Here is a 20,110-nt window from a genome sequence, read left to right as displayed (position 1 = left end):
TAGCCTAGTATATATGTTGCTAATAGAGGTCACTGATACCAGGTAAGGTCAGAGGTCAGGTTACCAAGAACCCAATATGAGCAAGCAGATGAACCCAATTTTACTAGGGCTGTGCGATGCATGTTTTGTGGCCAATTTTTCATTTCCAACTCAATGGTGTTGGTATGATGAGCATCAGAGACGGATTTTTCATTTCCACCTCAATGGTGTTGGTTTGACGACCATCAGAAACGGTTTGTTTGTTTGTTTGTTTATTCAGTATATCGCCAACGGGATAAGGCCTCCCACTGATAGGCAAAGTCATCCGTATACAACAATGATCACTTCCTTTAGATCACTTCCTGGTAGAGGTCAGGTAAATGTCAGGTCAAAAAGGTCAAGTTTTAAAATTGATATTTTGCATAAAATGGGTATCGATTCGATGCCGCTTGTCACGGGGAGTCTAATGGTGGTCTTTGTTTTGCGCTTCGTGGTCAATAATTGCTAAACATTGAGTTTGAAATTTTGACGCCATCAATTTTGAACAGTTTTTTCGCTATAACTTGGCCAAAAAGGAATCATCGATCTCAAATTAGGTGTATGTAGATGGAAGACGGTAGGGACTATCACATTTATTCCGTTTTTTTTTTCGAAATTGGCAAAACGTTTGGGATTTTTTTTTGCCTCCAACATTTTTTTTAAGGGGGGTCTAAATAAAAAAATCAAAGTTTCGAAATAGCAGTCTTATAGCTCTGATAATTCTACACCCTTAATGTCTCTGACGTCATTAGCGGCCCGCCTATCATAGCCTTCGGAAAAAGTTTTGGTCACAATGTGCAATAGCTATTCACGGGAGGGTACTGAAAGTTTGGTGACGATCGGCGCAGCGGTTCTGGAGATATATCGAAAAAAAAACAAAGGGAGGGGCAAAAAATGCCCCCCCCCACCGCCTAGAAGGGTATGACAGCATACAGGGTGTCCGGAAATTATTTGCCCCCTGTTCATTCAGCTATAATCCCACCGTGCGCTTTAAGAACTGTTGAAAATTTGCTAAGACCATGCCTCAGGCTATCCACAGCTGTCCGTTAGCCACATGACTTAACCCAGTCACCTGACCTTGACACTTGTGAGGCGCCAGGGGCATGTGTTTGGCAGGCGTGACTCGCACCTAAACGTGGTGTCTACCACGACGAAAGAAACTCTTTGACAAAGCGTCATCGCGCTGAAATTACGGTGAAAACTGGAATGAAGTAGGAAGTCAAATATAATCCTCTGTCCTAATCCCAATCGAAACCTCATGGGGAATCATAAAGAAGGAGCTCATCAAGGTTGAACCAGCTCCCACAGAAAACGGACTTTAGAGGAACCTGTGAAAGGTGTGCCTGAAGCTGAACATCAGCGCGGATACTCTGGACATCTTGATCCATGGAATACCAAAGCGGATGAGGGAATGGGGACAGGGCAGGGGATTAATTGGTATGAATAAACCTTGACCAGGGGGCTTTTTGTTTATTAATTATGGCGGCGAGGTGATGGAGGGGCAAATAATTTCCGGACACCCTGTAATGTAGCGCCTGAAGTTATGCTGTGCCGCATGTCTATAGTTCTACCGCTAGATGGCAGCATAATATAACGCCTGAAGTTATACTGTGCCGCATGGTTATAGTTCTGCCACTAGGTGGCAGCAGCCTACGGCGCCCGAAGTTATACTGTGCCGGATGGTTACAGTTTTGTCGCTAGATGGCAGTATAATGAAGCACCTGAATGTATACTGTGCCGCAATGTTTTGCTTCTCTCACCTGATGCGGCTGATGGCGGCGGTATTGACTTGAGCTCCTGAGATTGTAGTGTGCCGCGTAGGTACTGCAAATTACGTCGATAAAGGACACAGGTCAATCTGCCCCTGCACCGTTCCGTGCTTCTATCCTCAGGATACAGAAATCCTTCTCCTCCACGCCGCAACCCCCCTCCGGCCTGGACAGGCAACTTTATCTCATGCGGGCTGCTCCCTTGGAGCGGCACCGCTGCTCTCGAGGGAGCGCACCCCGTAGCCGGGTGCAGTCAGTGTCTTGGGGCTGGGTGGCCTGTCCTTTGGACGGGCTCAGCCCCGGCGACTCACTAGGGTGCCTGCCCAGACCAATGTCTCCCCCTTTATCCTATCATCTTCCCGGCTCTGAAATAGTCTTGCCAGACCGAAAGGGCCTAACCCAACAAAACAAAACAAAACAAACAAATCTGCCCCTGCACAGACTAAGCAGTAAGCATATACCTACTTATGGCCGTTCCGCATTCGTGGGTTTCCCGCCGATATACGTGTACGTATTATGTACTGTCGCAGTCAGCGCCGGCCCGCACCCGGTCGGCACCTAACTACCCCCGACTGGACGGCGGATGGAGCTCAGCTTCCTCACTGAGTCGCACGGCGGCCTAGTGTCTCAGCTCCTCGCCCGTGTTAACGGCGGCATCGTGACCCAGCTTCCTCAGCCGTGCCGGGCGTCGACCCTTGTCTCAACTTCCTCACCCGTGTCTGACAGCAGCCCCGTGTCTCAGCTCCTCGCCCGTGTCAGCGGAGCCGTCGTGATCCACTCCCAGCTTCCCCACCTGTATCAACGGTGGACCTCGCCAAGGCCAATCGGCACCTATCTGCGACCGGACAGAGCCCAGTTATCTCATTGAACCCGCACCCGCGCCCAGTCGGCACCCACCTCCTACTGGACGGCGCCTAGCGCCTTCAGTGAGTAGGACGGTAGACCCCGCTCGGGCGGAACCTACCTCGGACTGGATGGCGCCCAGCTTCCTCAGCGCGTCACCAATGATCTCGTTGACGCCGGCCAGAGTGTCCTTCCGCTCCAGGCGGAAATAGGGCGCTATCGGCATCTCGGCGTCGTGCGGCAGCAGCTTAAAGTCCACTTGCAGGTCGTCGAAAAAGTGAAACTCCATCAGCTCCAGATTTGCCAGCTCTAGCTGTGACACACAATGCAGAACATGATTATTTGTTGCAAAAAAAATGCATCATTTCAATTAAAAACCCATAATATGATTGAGAGAAAATGTCACAAAATGCTTCCAACGAATCGATTACATAGTTATATATTAACCGATGTCATGATTGAAATGAATATCTGTAAACACTGCATTACGTCGTCCTATTATAATGCTTACGTTATCCCACAAGCTTTCAATGAAAAGCATCCGCTTGATCTGCGATAACACATCGGTGAAAATTCTTTGCTGAAAGGATCTTTCCACCGACTCCCAGTGCCAGTGTCCCACCTTGAGCTCGACCAGTCGTCCCATGACGGCGTCCAGACTACGCCGGAGCACCAGCCGCTTCTGTGGGTGCACCGTTTGGTCGTAGCAGCGCGCCAGGCCGCTGAGCAGCCGCAGGTGACGCAGGTACAGGCCCAGCAGCCCCTCCAGCGCCAGAGCCTTGTTCTGTAGGGGCGGTAAGGGGAAGGGAGTCTGTGGATGAGGGACTTATCCGGGCCGCATCGGTGGTCAAGGATTTCAAGAGTGTAAGGATATGTTATAAATACAGCTGATTGTCAAAAAAAAAAATCAGACAGCATATCCCCAAGCCTGATCTGCGCGGAATATCCAAAATAATAATAGAATCTCGATAAATAATTCTAAGGGTGATAACTTTGAAGCACAAGTTAGGTCCCTAAACGCTCACGACAGTCGGCTCCAAAGACACTGCATCTAGCCCCCCCCCCCCCCCCCACACACACACACCTCACCCAGCAACCTCTCCAAGATCACCCGAGTCCCCACAGTTTATCCCACAGGCCTTCCCAGTCCTCTGATCCCTGGCCAGCCCCAGTGGCCAGTCACAGTCGTCCCCCCCCCGTACTTTCCCAGGGGCCAGTGCTCACATGTTCGGGCTTGGCGCCGGCGGCGGCCACCTCCTTGGAGACTATATCGTCCAGGTGGTCCTGGACCTCGCTCCACAGCTCCATACACAGCCTGACGGACGGCGCGGGGTGAGGTCAGGAGAACTGCAGAGGCTCGGTCCACAGCTCTATACATACACAGCCTGGCGGGCGGCGCGGAGCGGGCCGGTTAGGTGAGGGGCACAGCAGTGGGCACGGCAACATTTCCAGCTGGGACCCAGCTCAAGTGCGGGTGCTGGATATCGTTACCGTTGGTCGGGGACAGGCATGGGCACGAGAATACCGGGCGTGGAATTTAGACACGAAGGTATGCAAGCATATACACTCGGCACACATCCCAACATGTTGACTTTCAGAAAACGCTCCACGATTTCGACTCGACTACGGTGACGGGAAAATTGACGACAATGGACACCGCTAATGCATCGTCTTCGCCAGTGTATGTGTGTAAGTACGTCAACGAACCAGTGTTCGGTCGAGCGTGCGCAATTTATCAAATGGTGTGCGGAATGCGGATAAGCGGATTGTGCACTTACTTGTTCGACATGGCGATTGATCAATTGAGCAGCAGATGACGCGATGCAGCCCACAGACACTATATCCCGGCCGAATCCATTATTCCAGACTGACGTACTTTGATCCTCTTGATGGATTGGTTGCAATATGAAAAGAAGAGATGCTTAATTAAACAGGGTGCAGAGAAAGGCTATTCGTAAAAATTCTTAGAAGTGTTCGAAATACAGCAGAAAGAAAAACGGTTGGCTCCAAACCGGAGCCACGGACCCAAACTGATGTGGAAACAATTTTTGAGACCACTTTTCACTTGCCGGCGTTGGCCATTCTTGAACCTTCGACGACACAGAAGGAGCAATTGGAGCCGTATTACTTTGCTACGACCCTTTTCGGGCCTGGCACCTAAATGGGCTAAGGCTTCGATATAAAAATTTCAGGTTAAGTGTCCACAGAATGAACGCATGGATGCCGCGTGATTCGCATGGAAAGTCTCAGCCAAAACGCGTTTGAGATTGTCGATGCTAAAATGCTCTTCCGACCCTCCCCCCCCCATGCTAGCGGTATGTTACTGCACGGCCAGCCCTGCCGGCTCTGACCGCCAAAACTGTCACAAAACAAAACCCGGCCAAGCCCGGTCTTGGCAGTCGGTAGTTACCTACAACGTGCCAGGTATGAGATTACCTACATGTCACTGGACGCAGGACGCTGACGGAGGTCGAGTGATCGGCACAGTATCCGGCCTTATATAATTGAAAAATACAATTCTAACGAACAGTGTTTGTGTATTTCAAATAACCTACGGTTAACGCCCTCATTAGTCATTGGTAATGGGTACTATCTCCATTAGACCGCAATGCAAGGCATTGACAATCATTAGCGGTTCTACGAGTACATTTACCAACCGAGCCACTGCCACGGAGGCTGCTGTCGTTGTTATCCCTCCAACTCAACGCGGCAGTAGCCGGGCATAGCCGTACCATTACGGGCCGTACGGCTCCGTGTGAGGACCCAGCTGCGCCAGCGACCGCTAACACGCCGTCGTGGCGACGCCCCACAGCTGATGCCGGTTCTAGCGCCGCGGAGGTGAATGGGTGCTCCAAGCTGCCGCATTGCTGGCACTGCCTTCTAGAGTCACGCTCGATCGGCAGGTTATAAACCAGTGGCCGACACAGACTCACAGCGGATAAGCACCGGACTGCCGGGAGCCCGGCCATCGCTGCCGGAGGGAGTGGAGGTCCATGAGGTATCGACCTTGGGCCACCTTACAGCAACAGTCGACGGTACATACCTACCCGCGCACCTCTGGCTGCCACTCGGTGGAACCTATTTACTCGTACCCGTGCGGGCGTCCAGCGCGACCCCCTGCGGAAGTTCGAGTTGGGCAAAAGCAAGTGGGCCGCGTCCAGCCTCTTGCACCGGAGGCCGGAGGATGAGTGTTTCAGGCTCTGCTCCTGTAATGGTCTGAGACGAGCAAAGACACAAGCAGCCCTTAGGTGAGAAACAGAACAGCAACAATTAGGCAATCTTTATCGATGATAGCAATGATAGTATAAACCCGCAGTTACTTACATTTTATGGAACAGGTAGAGTTGATGTCGGTGCGTTTACACGCCGTCGTTACACTCCACAATAATTCGAGCAACAAACCTTGCACCCACAGTCCACACTGGTACACATCTCGCTTAATAATTTACAGTTTTCGGTGATAAATCGCAATTAATTCACAAAATAGTATTTACCGTATGCCTTTAGTTATCTCTGTTTGTTTTTGTAACTCGTAATGTTTTGTCTCATCTGCGTCACTTACAGCCCATGAAAATGAATTGTTGCCATGGATACCACTTTTGATGACGTAAGGTTTAAATAAAGAGCTATTTAATTCAGTTTTGTGCCTAGTTTGTCTTTATTTTGACTATTTCTATGTGGAAATTTTATAGGCATATTTATTTTGTTTAAATTTAAGGTACCAAACTTAAAAACTTTTATTCTATGTAAAATATTATTTTTTGAACATCAGTTTTTTTCTGATCCTTGACGATGGGAGTGGCGGCGTCCGACGACGACATCCATTGTGGTTAGCAACTGATCTTCAGAATATCTGTTATTTTATAAACTATTTATTTTTTGACGAAGTTTTAATTATCATTTCTCCACGCATCGTCATCGGCCGTTTCAAAGGTATTTAAACATTGGATTTTTCCATAGCTTATGATAATGTGTAAGTTATTTTGTTTTGCAATTTCTATGAATTATTTAAGAATTAAAGCTGTCTTCAATAGACGCTTCCTATCCCGTAGTTATACACCCTTTGCCTATTTCTTCTACATTTTAATGAAATTTGTTATTCTGACAGTTTGTATGATTCTGACCAGATGAGATTGTGTATTTAACGACTTCTTGTGTAGGTATTCGTTTTGGGATTGGGATTGGGATGTGTTGGGATTCAGCTCAAGAGTAAGATGTTTGCCTGTCATAAGGATAAAAGACATTATTTGAATTTAAGAATGTTGTCCTTGTGAGGCTATTTACATGGGCAAGACTTCAATTGGCTTGCCAAGTTAACCTTTTGATAAGTTTTCTGCAAAGAAGTGTGCAAAGTTTGGATATTGTCCACGTTCTTCTTATCTGCTTCCCCATCTTTGGCAGGTACCCTCACCGTGGCTACCGCTGCCATGATCTGTAATGCTTTACATATTTTTGACAGCCATTTTGACCATAACAGGCCTTCTCACTCACTGCTCTTTTCAATATTTTTGTTTGTAGTTTAATGAATGATGATATGATGTAACCATGTTTATTTTAAAGTAAGTTCCTACCTTTCCTGTGGGTGGTGTCTTAGCAGCAAAGCATTTTGTTTATTTGAAGCTTGATTGGATAGATATTAAGCAGAGCTGGTGTACAGCAGGCCGTCAACCCCTATGACCTGTAGTCTGTCTATCATGCATTCCCAGGCTTCAGGACAATTGGGTGCAACTGAGCTGCCCAACAACTTTGAGCACAATCTGCCCCACTGAAGTGACTTCTGCTGGCTGTGGCTGCTCCACCCACCGACTGCTATTTGTCCTGAGTTCACTATCATCCATGCTGCCTTGTTGGCTGCTCCCTGCCCACCTTTACCAGTTTAATATACCATTTTCCATGTCATGCTGAATTTTTTACAATGTACAGTTTGTACACCTACATCTCTGCTTTATTTTGATGATAAAGCACACTGAATGGTTTTAGCATGTTGTGTAACACAAAAAATGACTTTCCTAAAAAGCAGATGTGTTAATGTTCCAAGTAGTGCAATGTTTTGAAGTTTCTATTGTTCTTTGCTCCATCTGTATGCATTTTATCTATTAATTTTTATATTGACTGGAGTAATGATGACTATTGTTAGCATTCTTCTCTTTCTAAACATGTGAATGTTTTTTTCTGCTAGTGTAAGAAATGCATAATTATCCCAAATAAAATTTCATGTCTTACATGCTAACAGTATACACTGTAGTGTACACCTTGTGAACACCACCATTATCCTCCTTTGCAAGTCACGTCTGTGCGTGAGTCCACAATGTTTCTTACTTTGTGGCTGTATCAGCCTACCTTGAGTCTACCACTGGCGCTAGCACTGCTGTCTACACTGCCCTGTACGCTAGCGCCCCTGGCGGCCGGCTCGGGAAGCTGGCTGTGCGGCGGTCGTCGTCCGCCTGTGTAGGGAGGGAGCCACGCCAGTGTGTGTGACGGGTCTGCCGACGAGCGTTGGTGGTGTTGCGAGTAGAAGGGGCGCGGCGTCTGTCCGCTGGTCTGTGCGGCGTCTGGCCAGTGGTCTCCCCGTGGTGTGGTGCGCTGTGCTGTGGTCTGTCGGGTGGCAGGCTGGGATCTGCGGTACAGTGGTGGTGCTCGGGGCAGTGCTTTTGGAGAAGCTGACCGTTGATAATCAGGTGGGTGCGGCAGGCTGACTCTGCGGCGACTTGGGGCGGCTCAGGATGGGGCGGGCAGTACGGTCAGTGTTGACCATGGTTCTGGATGTGGGATGGAGCCTTTAGCTCGCATTCGTCGATCGTGACAGTGTATTCCTGGCCGGTCACCTTGTGCCTGTCTGTCCAGTTGATCCGCGCAATAATTGCATATTAATTTGTGGTAAAACCATCTGTAATTATTATGATGCCACATTCAGTGGATACCTATCCAGAAGAGGTCAAGGAAGTGTAGTTTCTAACCTCGAGCCTTTCGCTGTAACGTTTACGTTTGCCCTCATTCCTGTTATTCGCCGCCTCTGCTGTAGTCGTATTTCTAGGTTTTGATTATTTTGACAGGCATATTTGAACGCTCGATGCGTGTGTCGTGGGACTTTACTCCTCTAGAACTGAGCAGGATCTCAGGCTTACGAGGTGCGGAATTCGTATACTATTCTCACAGCTATTCGATTTTGCGTAGCTTGACGCCATCAATCAGCAGTTAGATCGGGATTGAAGTACACCCGAGAAGAACACTCGATGCGGCGTTTGTTTATTATGAGTCGTACGAATGTAATCCCTCTGGTTGAGGACAGGGACTGGCCCGATCGCTGGTCCCCTCGTCAGTCTCGGACGCAGCTCTGTTTGGGCTGCAGCTGGGCGGTTTACGCGATACGGTCACCCAGCCAGTCGCCAGTGTAGCTCTGCATGTCTGGCAATGTATGAATCATCAGTCCTCGGCTCGCCATAGTGGTATGCATACGGTAGTGAATATCGAAAAGGTTCATTCGGTATGACAAGCTGAAGCATAGGGGAGCTCTCTCAAAGATATTCACATCTTCACTGACCCGATTCCGGAGCTGTTGATCTCACATGGTCTATTTCGGTGCCGTGTGTGGCTATGAAAGGGGTGAAAATGCACTCTGCCGCCGATGTCATGGGAACAGTTAGCCGTTCAGCTGTTCTGATGTTGTACCCCGTGGCTGGTGAGCTCTGATTTGGGCTGTGGCTGTTTGTTCGTGTGAGGTGAAAAGGCAGCCGTTATGTGACGTGACTCGAGAGGCGATAGTGTCGGGGAGGCCATTTCCCTGGGCTGGTAACAAAGCTTTCGATTGCATGACGAACGGCTGGCTGGGCGCTGTGATTTTTTATATGGTGACTCAGCAACAGTAAATAAATCAAGTAAACGAATCATGATAATCACAGCAGTCACTGAGCATGCAGGGCAATGCTATTGTGACCTTGTATTACAGTTGTCTCGTGTCTATTCCTGGTGAATACATTAGGACAAGCGTGTCGGCCGTTGGGGCCATGGAAAGGTCTTAATAGTGAGGCCGGCCAGATCACTGGAGAAAGTGCTGCCAACGTCGCGTTCGCTCAGCAATAACTTATTCACATTCACGGCACCAAAACTGGCTGCTGATCAGTTTGGCGGTTACCAGCAGCTGGCCACAACACCCTCCCCTCCATATCCCCCTACCGCAGGCACCCGTCAAACCTGTCGATACCGAGGGGTGACGCCATCCACTGCCGCGGTCCGACCGGCCTGTCACTGAGGTCGCCGGTCGTCAAGGGGTGCGGTGCCCTCTGGGCCCACTGGTCTGATCCGCAGCCGCTGCACTGACAATGCCTGCCAAGGGCTGCTACTGCTGTCAGTGCCTGCCGAGATGCCGTGGTCATGGCTGCTGAGCCGCAGCACTGTCAATGCCTGTCGAGCTGCCACGGTCACGGCTGCCGCAGCTGTCGCGGTCTGTCACACTCACAGCTATCGAGCTGCCACGGCGGCTTGTCACGGCTAAGCGGCCACGGTTCACTGCGGTGCTAGAGCTGCGGTGCTCGTACAGTACAGCTCAGTCGTTCATTACTAAATTGCCGTTGGACCGGTGTTGCCGCTGTGGCCTGGAAGGTAGGTAGTTGCGGCCTGTTAGGGAAGGGGCGTGTTCATTGAGGAGTGGGTACTGGATATGGTAGATCAGGGACTCCGACGAATGTATGCCCATGTCTTACAGAGTAAAACACTTAAACGTGCTTGGTGCTGTGTGCTGTGTGTGATTCGGCATGTGGTTGTCCACATTGTTGCAAATACAGCCGTAAGTGGCTGCGCGTGGCTTGTCTCATGGCTCTCGATCGTGCACGCCCCGCCCCGCCCGCTCGACTGATCGCCTATCAGTCCCTGCCGGAGAGGTCGGACGGAGGGTGACGATAAGTCGTCTGAGGGCTGGCAGAGGGCCGGCGGGCGCGGCTCAGCTTCTGCATATGGTCCGTTCGGAGCCATGCACGTCACTTTAGTATCGGCTAGTTAGTGGGAAGATGTACGCTTTCCGATGAGTAGCCTGTATTGAGAATTTAAAAGATAAAAGGGGCGGTGTGTTGAGGGAGGGCACAGGTGCCCGTAGGGTCGTTCAAATGAAACTGTCAGTGACATTAAGTTTCCTTTCGCAGGGTGACTGTGAAGCCGTCTTCCGAGTGAAGATATATTGACATCAGGGACGTACCGACACAAGGTAGGTCACGACTGAAACTGTCGGCACCATCTTCGTCACGTTTGTCTGTCACTGTATCTGTCGTCACGTTTCAGCTGAGAATCCTAATGTTGCCCTCTTTACATTCCAACTCACTCGCTCCCTGTTTCTTGCCGAAAGACGGAGGTAGAGCTCACGCTAAGTTCAGTTCAGTTATTTCACCTCTGGAGCCACTCGGGGATCACCGCATGAAATTACACTTCAAAACCCGCCGGTGTGCTTCAGTGCTCCCTGATCCACCTGTCTGCGCTGACGGGTGTCGGCGGACAGTCGCTGGCCGTGACGGCGTGACTGTCGGCGCTGCCGTAACGGTACCGATGTGCCGTGACGGTGTGTGCCGTGACGGTGTGTGCCGTGACGGTGTAACGCCGTGACGGTGTGTGCCGTGACGGTGTAACGCCGGTGACGGCGGTGGGTGGTGGAGGGGAGATGAGTCGCCGTCCCTCCCCTCCGCTCTGTACCGCCCTCCCATCGCTGTGTAACCGCCCTCCCTTCTGCTCCGTAACCGCCCTCCCCTCTGCTGTGTAACCGCCGTTGCCGCGTCGAACCGCCGTCAATCACCAGCCGTGACGCACGGTGTGACGCTCGTCACGGGCCGTGATGGCCGGCGTACGACGGGTGCCTGTGTGGGTGGCGGGGTACTCCCTGTTCTCGTCTGTTTTCGGACCGTGACCGGCGCCAGTCTGCCCCTGATGTCACGGGGCTGTGGCTGCGGCCGGTCGGGACGCGAGAGGGGCGCGGTGGGTAGGAGAGGGGAGGGGTGGACACGTCCGGTGGATCATTTTGATTTGTAATGGTGCGGTGCCGCTAACCGCCCCTATTCTCCCCTCCCCGCTCTCTGCTCCCCTTTCCACCCTCGCTAGGCGCGATGGTGGGACAGGTATGTACAGGCCGGACCCTTCCGCAGATCGGCTGCTGGTGGGTGGACACAGCGGCTGTGTTTGGTGAAGCTTCAGCTTCACCCGCGTCGTTATTGCGTTAGGCCGAAACGGCGTCGGGGTGCGCGGCGGGCCGCCATTGACTGCGAGCTGTCATAGCCGTTAGGGTCGTGACCAGTGCACAGCTCCTCAACCGCGGCTGTTACGCGGTGTTCAACAGACCCGGGTGAGGGTGCAGCTTCGTTGTTGGTCCTTTAAGAATCGGAGGCCGAAGCTATAGGTAACCTTAGAGAATGGTGTATGGTAATAGTCGGAAACACAGACAAAGGGATCAAGGCTTGGTCCGTTTGTCTGTGTTCAAGCTACCCAAATAAGGGTTTTGTAGTTTGTAGTGTGCTTTAGAAGACTTGGGTTTGAAAGCGTGATGGAGCCTCCCATGAGTTTTTTTTTTTTTCGCGCTGCATGTTTGACGGGTGAGGCGTGTAATTCGGGTCTGTGGCTGAGCTATGGCTGTCATTAGTTTTGATGACGTTTGAACTGGGCCGAGTCCGGGGCCGCGGTTATTTATTATTCGGGTGACCTGTTCTGCTGACAGTGAGGTCACCTCATCGGGTGTGAAATGTGAACTCTTTGTCACAACGGACACTCGTATGGAGACGGGTCAAATGTTCTCGAGCCTCTTCCAAAGCACTGTCGCTAAATTTGTTCCACATCTATTCAGCCGCTACCAATGTGGCCTTAATGTTTGTCTAGGCATCTAAAGACATAATAATTCCGCCACCTGACGCTGGGGTATCTATCGCCCTGTTTCGTTGCACCTCACGGTTCGAGCTCCGGTCCTTATACCTCATCTGACCGGATGTCAGATGACTTGGCATGAGGACACGGGAGCTGGATGCTGACAAGTGACAGAGACCTGTGAGCAGAGTATTTGGTCCGGGACCGGGGCTGAAATATTGACTCTCGCTCTCTGGCGCCGTCTTGCCGTTCCCCTGGGAGCCGTACTACCGTTCCCGTGTATTTGACCAGTGTGACTAAGTACGGTACACTGAATTGCCGCGGACCGGAGGCTGATGCCGGGATGGCTCCAGGTGTTCACTTCGTGCACGAGTCGCCGCCCACCTCCCGCCCGACTCTCGAAAGCTAGAGCACGACTTCTATGGGCTCAACAAACTGGCCCCTTGTCGAACCCGATCTCATCTGAACTTATTGCCTGCCCGTGTGCTGGCTTTGTTTACAGGACGCGATTTCAACCCTGCATGTATAACCAAGGTAGCCTGCATGCATTCGGTGTGCCCGCCACCATATCTGCCTGGTGTCAATGCACTGAGTTCAGGACGCTGTGTCGTGCATGGAGTCTCAGTGGTTATCGTGATGTCATGGCGCCTGTGGTGGCGGCGACAGTCGGGCAGATTGCCAGGTAGTGTTGCTATGGATATTACTGCAGCCTGCCAGATAGTGCTGCTATGGATACTGCTGAAGTCTGGGAGTGTGCCGGGTGACAGACACTGCTCCTAAGAAAGACACTGCAGTCGGAGTCTGTCAGATGCTCCCGCTATGGATCTTACTGTCGGGACCCAGTCGCCACACTGTCTTATGATTTGTCACACGGCCGCGCCATTCACTATCTGACAACAGTCACACGACCACCTTGTTGTCAGTGATGACACGAGTGACCTCTCCGCTCGGAGCGCGGTGCCCGTTCGGCACGTGACCGGTCCGCCGGATGTTTTGGCGTAGGGCGCCGACCACCTCTGTCAGCCTGTGCTGATCGCTGCACATCTCTGCTGCACTCCGCCCGGTCCGGTCCGGCCCGAATACAGAGCGGGCCGATACCGGGCTGGCAGCTGCCCCTGTCCGGTTTTTACCCCACCTGTCTGTCGGGAGAGGGAGAGGGAGTCGCGTGTAAACGGAGTGGAGAAGTGCAGAGTTCTCTGTTCTTGGTGGTGGAGTATGCTGCAGTGGACAGGTAAAAATGCGTCAAGGCTGCCGTTACCTGAGGTTCAGACTTGGGTGGTCGGAGGTGTGTTAGAGAAGTGCGGTCTCTGCCGCGCGATGCGAGACGAGCGAAGGACGACGTAGCCCGTCACCGTCATCCGGACCGGGCGTCGTCCACCGATTGGGCCTCGGTCTTTTGTGAATCCGGCCGTCTAAGGTGTATTCCGGAGCTCAAGCACAGACGGCTGGGGCCGAAGTAGCAATATTCACACGGCCGGAGCCGGTCGCCGTCACTGGCTCGTGCGGCTGCCCTCCCGGCTGACTGTCTGAGTCTAGCTAGCCTGTGCCGCCGCCGCCGCCACTACCGTATCTGTTTACGATGTCCGGCGGGCCGCGTGCCGAGCCGGTGAGCTCAGCCGCGGGCCGGAGATGGACGACCTTCCACCGAGCCCGCCCGGCGCCCGTCTCACTGGGCTGGGCACACGGTAACCCGGGTCGTGGCCGAGCTTACGGAAGCTTGCATCTATGGCCTCGTGGACTTATTCGATGGTCAGTAGTCACTCCATTTTCAGCACAGATTGGCCAACACTGTCCTGTCGACACATTTAGCAATTGCAGTGAATTTCGGCTTGAAATTAACTGTGTTCTAATATTTTAAGGCAATGAACTTCACCTATACTTACTTCTCAACTCGCTGCTGCGTTTATCGTGTGAATTCTGAGCCCGTATTCATTCCCGGCCAGCCTGGCTCTTGACCATCCTGATGATTCTCTGACAGCGTGTATTTCACCTCGCACATGCCTATGCAGCACCCGCTTCCTGGTTTTTGCTCATCCCATTGTGATGTGCTCAGCCCGTGCGTTAGCGTTTTTCGGTCGGGATTGGCTGTGTAGAGTTTTTGCGAACTGGAGTAGGCTGTCAGCAGGGGGCTGTCTGTCAGTTTCAGGCAGCTGACCGCCGCGCCGCGCCACCCGCCCGTGTCGCCCGACATCTCGACTCGCAGGTGACACGACGCGATGCCATTTTGAACGATTCGATATTTTGCTGAGGCGCTAATGCTCCATTTGTCTTGGCCGACACATTTGGTGGATCACGTTAGTAACTGGTGATTGAGAAAAAGAACGACTGAGGCATCACCGTCTCAGAGGAGGTGAAAGGTGAACAAACTATCCATAAAGCACATCTAACGATGTAATGAAGATGAAGTATGTATGTGTTGAACCAGTATGTATGTTTTGAACCTCATTGGGGTTTGTTGCCACGGTTGTGAGGGGTTTGCCTGCTGAGTCACGTGGTGTCAGTGGGCGTTGGTCCGTCGTCGCCGCCACCCCCGCTCGCCGGTCCGCTGCGGCGGGGTGCGCGGCGGCACTTGTGCCGGTTGGCTGCCTACAATTGGTCTGATTGGTGGGAATTTCTCAGCCTGACGACACAGGAAGGACCTGCGGGCGCCGGCAGATGTGGTCCTGGCTCGACGGGCTGGTTGGCGCTCCGTACTATAGCTGGGGCTCATGATTAGTTAGGTATCTGTCTTTATTAGAAGTATTCATTTTACCCATGCTGCATCGGGGCAAGCATGCCGTTGGAATGAGTTGAGCGGGTTCACACTTATCCTCGGCAGTTGTCTGGAAACTTTGAATGAAACATTTTGTACTAAGCACTCCATATATCCCAGGACGTCACCGCTCCTCCCGATTTTGGTGAGCGTGCAGCGGTGCACGCACCACCGCTATTCACGGTGCGGTCGATGGCTGAACAGGGGTACCCGGTACAGCCTACGCCTGGACCGCCGCCGGCGGCCGAACCCCTCGATTGAGGTGCGTGCGCAGGCCCTGGTCGGTCGGCCGCACCCCGGGCAGTGTGGCGCCGTCCGACCGGCCGCCCAGCCGCCGAGGCCGTCCGTTTCCATCGGTGACAGTCCGTGACCGTCCGTGAGAGCTGGTGGCTCCTGATATGTGAATCCCGGAACGCTGGCTCGTGCCTTCAGTGTTCAAGTGCTGGAGATTCCGTGTGGTTTTGGCCACGGTTTGGTCGGTTCTGGTGTGATCTCTTTGCTGGCATTGCGGGTTCGACTGGACCCGTTACTGCTGACCAGTCGGTGCCTTCTACCTGACCTGTGACCCGTGACCTGTGACCCAACCTGCGTCGGTCACCGGATCGCCACCACGATGCTAGGAACGCTGACCTGCGGTCTAGTGCAGTGCAGGTCGGTGGACAATTTTCGCGTGTATACGCTTCTGAATGCGCTCTCCGACACGTCCTAAGTTTTGTCCAACGCATGAATATTGGTTTGAAGGGTTTCAAGGCTCCCTGCTTTGTGTTTGTTCCGGTGGACCTTCATACCTCCGCCCTAGTGATGCGATCTGGCACGTTTGTGGCTCAAGCTTGTTGCGGATGCGTTTCCTGTTTTGTCCGTTCGTGCGACACGTTTCCTGCTTTCGATGCGCGCTTTGACACTCTGGCTGCGCTTGGCTCAATTATCGTTCGTGCATGATTATTATTTTTGTCTGGTGATGAATTGCTGAATATGTTTTTCTCACTTGTCACGTTCGCGATGGCATGGTTTGTGCGCACGCTGATCTGCTGTCTGTCCAAGCCGCACTCGTCTTAAAATACACAAAGCATGAAAAGCGAAAAATTGCTTAAAACTTGTCCACGATATGGGAGTTGTACGAAATGTGAACACTTTTAGACAGCTGTTTCGATAGGCTTGCTTGTTTTGGCATGCACTGCTATTGTTCATAACAAACTTCAACAGCTAAAGTTGAGGTTATTATCTGCTATTGTTTGAAACGTTCACAATAAACCCATCCAGATATTGATCTGAATTGTGTCTATCCCGAACCTCTGACGCGGTGGACCTCTGTCTCCAAGGGGAGGGGCCACGCCCTGTGCCGCCGCTGTCCCCCGCCGCCGGCGACGGTCGGCCGGCATCGATCCCCAGTGGCCCTCAAACCGGCGGGCAGGGCGGTAGTGCAGGTTTGGGGACCGCCGACTGGCGTGTGCCAGGCCAGCACGAGTCCGTCAGAGGGTCGATGCTATAGCAACACGGAAAAGGCTGATTTGGTGCGAGAAAGGTCCGTCCTTAAGGAAAACTTTCTTGTTTGTCCTACTTGAAAAGGGCAACGTTCTCAATCTCGCACGAATTGAAAGCCGGCTGAATATACCGAATATCTTGACCAGGTCAGAATGGTGGATTACTAGATAAGCGTTTTAGAATGAATCGGGTATACTCTGCAGTGCGAATAAAGGATTATGATTTTTTTCGAGCCGTATCTCCAGTGACGGAGAGGTCACGTCTGCTATGGACCGTGAATAGTGAATAGTGACCCGCTGGATGATCCGACTCCCCTCCACACCCAAAGCCGGCTGTTTACGCTATGTTTGTTCCCGGTAATGGTGGCCTTTTATCCGACAGGAAACACAGAAACAAAGGAAATGGATTACCGCTAAGCCTGTCACCCCACAGTGCCACCCTCCCGTACCGCTCTCAAGGCCGCCAGAGCGTGCTAGTGGATCACGATTAAATGCAGGTCAGGTTCCCAGAATCGGAAAGGCCAGCGGCCAGACTATCACCCGGCTCTGTGCCTCGCGCTTATGATGGGCTCCAAAGTGTAACACGAACCGGGCATAGGGGCTCTGCCAAATGCAAGGAGGGCAAGGAATCGACGTTGACACGAAACCGCTGGACGATGGGCAATGGGCCTTGTGAGAACTGGCAGCGTAGAATTGTTGTTGGTTGGAAACCCTTTTTTCTCCTACAATCATTTCTGTGCTCGTTTTTATAACGTGATATTCGATACCTACATCCGCATGCGGATTTGCAGATTTAGGTGCGTATTTTTTCTCGTTTTGGCCCTTGTCGTTATTTGTTCTGCATCTCTTCGCTTTCGAAAGTGACTTTGGTTTCATCTTTGACACAGTTACTCTCTTCTACTCGGTTCGTTCTATACTAACAATGACAAGACGCTGCGTCACGCAGAGGCATTGGCCCTTCACATTGCCTCCTCCTGCGTGGGGTGGTCAGTTTGTTTAGTGCGTCGCCGACCGGCGCGGTATCGGCCTGCGTGCCTGCACTTACTCTCTCCAAACAGTAGCTCCCGAGTGGTGAGGGAACTGGTGAAACCGGCAGCTCAGACCCGCACCGTCAACGAGGAGGATTCAGGGCCTCTCTCTCTCTCTCTCTCTCTCTCTCTCTCTCTCTCTCTCTCTCTCTCTCTCTCTCTCTCTCTCTCTCTCTCTCTCTCTCTCTCTCTCTCTCTCTCTCTCTCCTCTCCTCTCCTCTCCTCTCCTCTCCTCTCCTCTCCTCTCCTCTCTCCTCTCCTCTCCTCTCTTCTCTTCTCCTCTCCTCTCCTCTCCTCTCCTCTCCTCTCCTCTCCTCTCCTCTCCTCTCCTCTCCTCTCCTCTCCTCTCCTCTCCTCTCCTCTCACCTTTCTTCCCCGCCCTTTCCATGTTGTTTTGTCTTATGTGCTTTTTCTCTGGGATAACTGCCAGTCCGCGCGATGTCCGCAATGCCGCATTGCTGCGTCTGCGTGTCCGAACTGCTGCGCTGTGTCCGTGTTCCCGTTTGCACCCCCTACTCTCCGTCCGTCTCGGGCGGGCGCCATCCATCACGGCAGGTCAGAGGGCGGCCCATTAGGAGACGGAACGCCCCCGCCGTCAGCGTGGGGAGATGCATATGGCTGCACCATCGTCAGTGCGGGGAAATGCATAGACCGCCATATCGTCAGCGTGGGGAGATACATAGACTGCCATATCGTCAGCGCAGGGAGACATAGGGAAGACCGTCCCATCGTCAGCGTGGTTAGCTGAATAAACTTCTGTCATCAGCCTGGAAAGGCATACTCCTCGTACCGTTCTATCGCCAGTCCAAATGAGATCCACCATTCTATCGCTAATCCAGGGGAGATACACGACCCACTGCGTAGGTAGTGGGTCGGCCTGTGGCGCTGCCAACTGGCTAAGATGCAGGGAAGATGCACCCTTCTGACTTTTGGTCAGCTCGGGAGCTATAAATCCCCTTACGCTTACCGTGGGCCCGGGGCGACACGTTGTCGATTGCGATGCCGCTGGCCAGGGTGGAATAGCGGCAAATGTGGGAAGTGGTGGTCCTTGTGAACAGTTGGGTCAGACCACACCAGGCTAGGCCGGCATTTGTCTGGGTTGTTGTGAAGGGGATCTCTGCGGCTGTGGAGTGTGGAAGGCGGCCAACTGGAACCGGCGTAGGCAGTGGGTCGGCCTGTGGCGCTGCCAGCTGGCCAAGATGCAAACGGAGCCCTCCCCTGACGACACTGTTCAGAGGAGTCAGTAGGCGGGGTGTCCTACAGGTGTTCTGTACCCGCATCTACTACAGGTGTGAACAAATTGGAAATGTAACACAGCACATGTGTTGTGCCGTACAGAAACGACGTCAGCGCTTAATGAATTTGTAGAAGCGCTTCGATGAACATGTATTATTGCGGGCTTCTTACCGTATCCATGCAGATTCCCAGGCATCAGTGCGCTTTCCAGAAAGCAATCAATCACAGTCAATCAGCATCGTAAGCTACCACTACTTATGTAACAGCCAGACCATTTGATGTTTATTCACATTTTTTAGAACCAATAATAATTGCCGTTTGGCTCACGGTGCATGTCTAGGCCGTTGTTTACCTTCAACGTTTTATACATACAATGTACATGCATTGTACCGGCTGCTCTACATGACGGTGACCGTGACTCAGGGATATGATCCGCTCTGGTCCTCATAGACCGAGCCAGATAGCCCAAAGCCAATGAGCCATTCCAATTCAGCGGGGAGTAACAGCACCAGGCTCCGCCAGCAGTGTTTGTTTTCCGTTCGACCGCGGCTCATTTGGTCTGGTCTGGTCTGCCGGCGTCGGAGGGCTCCCGGTCATCGATCCCACAACTGTCCGTCACCGCCGCCGCCGGCTGCGAGGTTCGTGCGACGGGTCGCCCGCGGGCGGCGCTGCCCAGGCGAGCTCCAACAGTAGACCAGCCCCAGCGCAACCCGCTCTAACCTTATTCCTGGACGAACCAGCTCGCAGTGGCGTTTCCTGGGGGCCATCCCCGCTGGGCGCGGCTCGGGGACCCAGCCCCGCTCGGCGCGGCCCGATCTAGTGGTAGGCCATCTCGATCGATACGGATCACTTGTGCTCAGCCGCCGTCGTCACCCGGTAGTGGGGTGGCAGAGGAGGGAGGGGAGAGAGGGTGCTCTGTCGCCTAGGGTGCAGAGACGGTGGGGACGGATGGGAGGGTGGTCTGTCGCCTGGGGTGATCGTAATGTTCGGGAGGGAACTGTAGAGGTCTGGCCGAATTCGACATGGCTTGAGTTGAAAGTGGAAGGCATGCGGAGCAAAAAGAAACAATCAAGAGCTGAACAGCCTACAGTTGTTATTTGTAACCGTATGTAATGGCATTATGATGTCACGCACGTGGCCGCTGCTTCTGGG

The 20,110-nt window shown here is 52.5% G+C and overlaps 2 protein-coding genes across 3 annotated transcripts in view; one reads left to right on the top strand and one right to left on the bottom strand.

Moving 5' to 3' along the window:
- The window catches only part of LOC122374237 (dynein regulatory complex protein 11-like), a 50,374-nt gene extending 44,191 nt beyond the window's left edge, over window positions 1-6,183 (bottom strand). The window contains exons 1-5 of one of the 2 annotated variants that reach the window (XM_043352857.1): window positions 5,955-6,183; window positions 4,409-4,515; window positions 3,855-3,945; window positions 3,253-3,414; window positions 2,752-2,943 (exon numbers count right to left, since the gene is read on the bottom strand). In XM_043352857.1, the coding sequence (XP_043208792.1) occupies window positions 2,752-2,943; window positions 3,253-3,414; window positions 3,855-3,945; window positions 4,409-4,419 (456 nt within the window). In that variant the 5' untranslated portion in view covers window positions 4,420-4,515; window positions 5,955-6,183. The remainder of the gene's footprint in view (window positions 1-2,751; window positions 2,944-3,252; window positions 3,415-3,854; window positions 3,946-4,408; window positions 4,516-5,954) is intronic. The other variant, XM_043352858.1, reaches the window with a different exon arrangement.
- A 231-nt stretch (window positions 6,184-6,414) lies between these two features.
- LOC122374241 (protein hu-li tai shao-like) overlaps window positions 6,415-20,110 on the top strand; it is a 30,189-nt gene continuing 16,493 nt past the window's right edge. The window contains exons 1-2 of the mRNA XM_043352865.1: window positions 6,415-6,563; window positions 10,766-10,827. The gene's annotated coding sequence lies outside the window, so the exon portion shown is untranslated. The remainder of the gene's footprint in view (window positions 6,564-10,765; window positions 10,828-20,110) is intronic.

This window comes from Amphibalanus amphitrite, unplaced genomic scaffold (genome assembly GCF_019059575.1).
Source record: "Amphibalanus amphitrite isolate SeventyFive unplaced genomic scaffold, NRLGWU_Aamphi_draft 001624F_arrow, whole genome shotgun sequence".
NCBI classification, from domain to species: domain Eukaryota; kingdom Metazoa; phylum Arthropoda; class Thecostraca; order Balanomorpha; family Balanidae; genus Amphibalanus; species Amphibalanus amphitrite.
The sequence above is the reverse complement of the archived record's forward strand: the minus strand, read 5'-3'. Positions and strand labels throughout refer to the sequence as shown.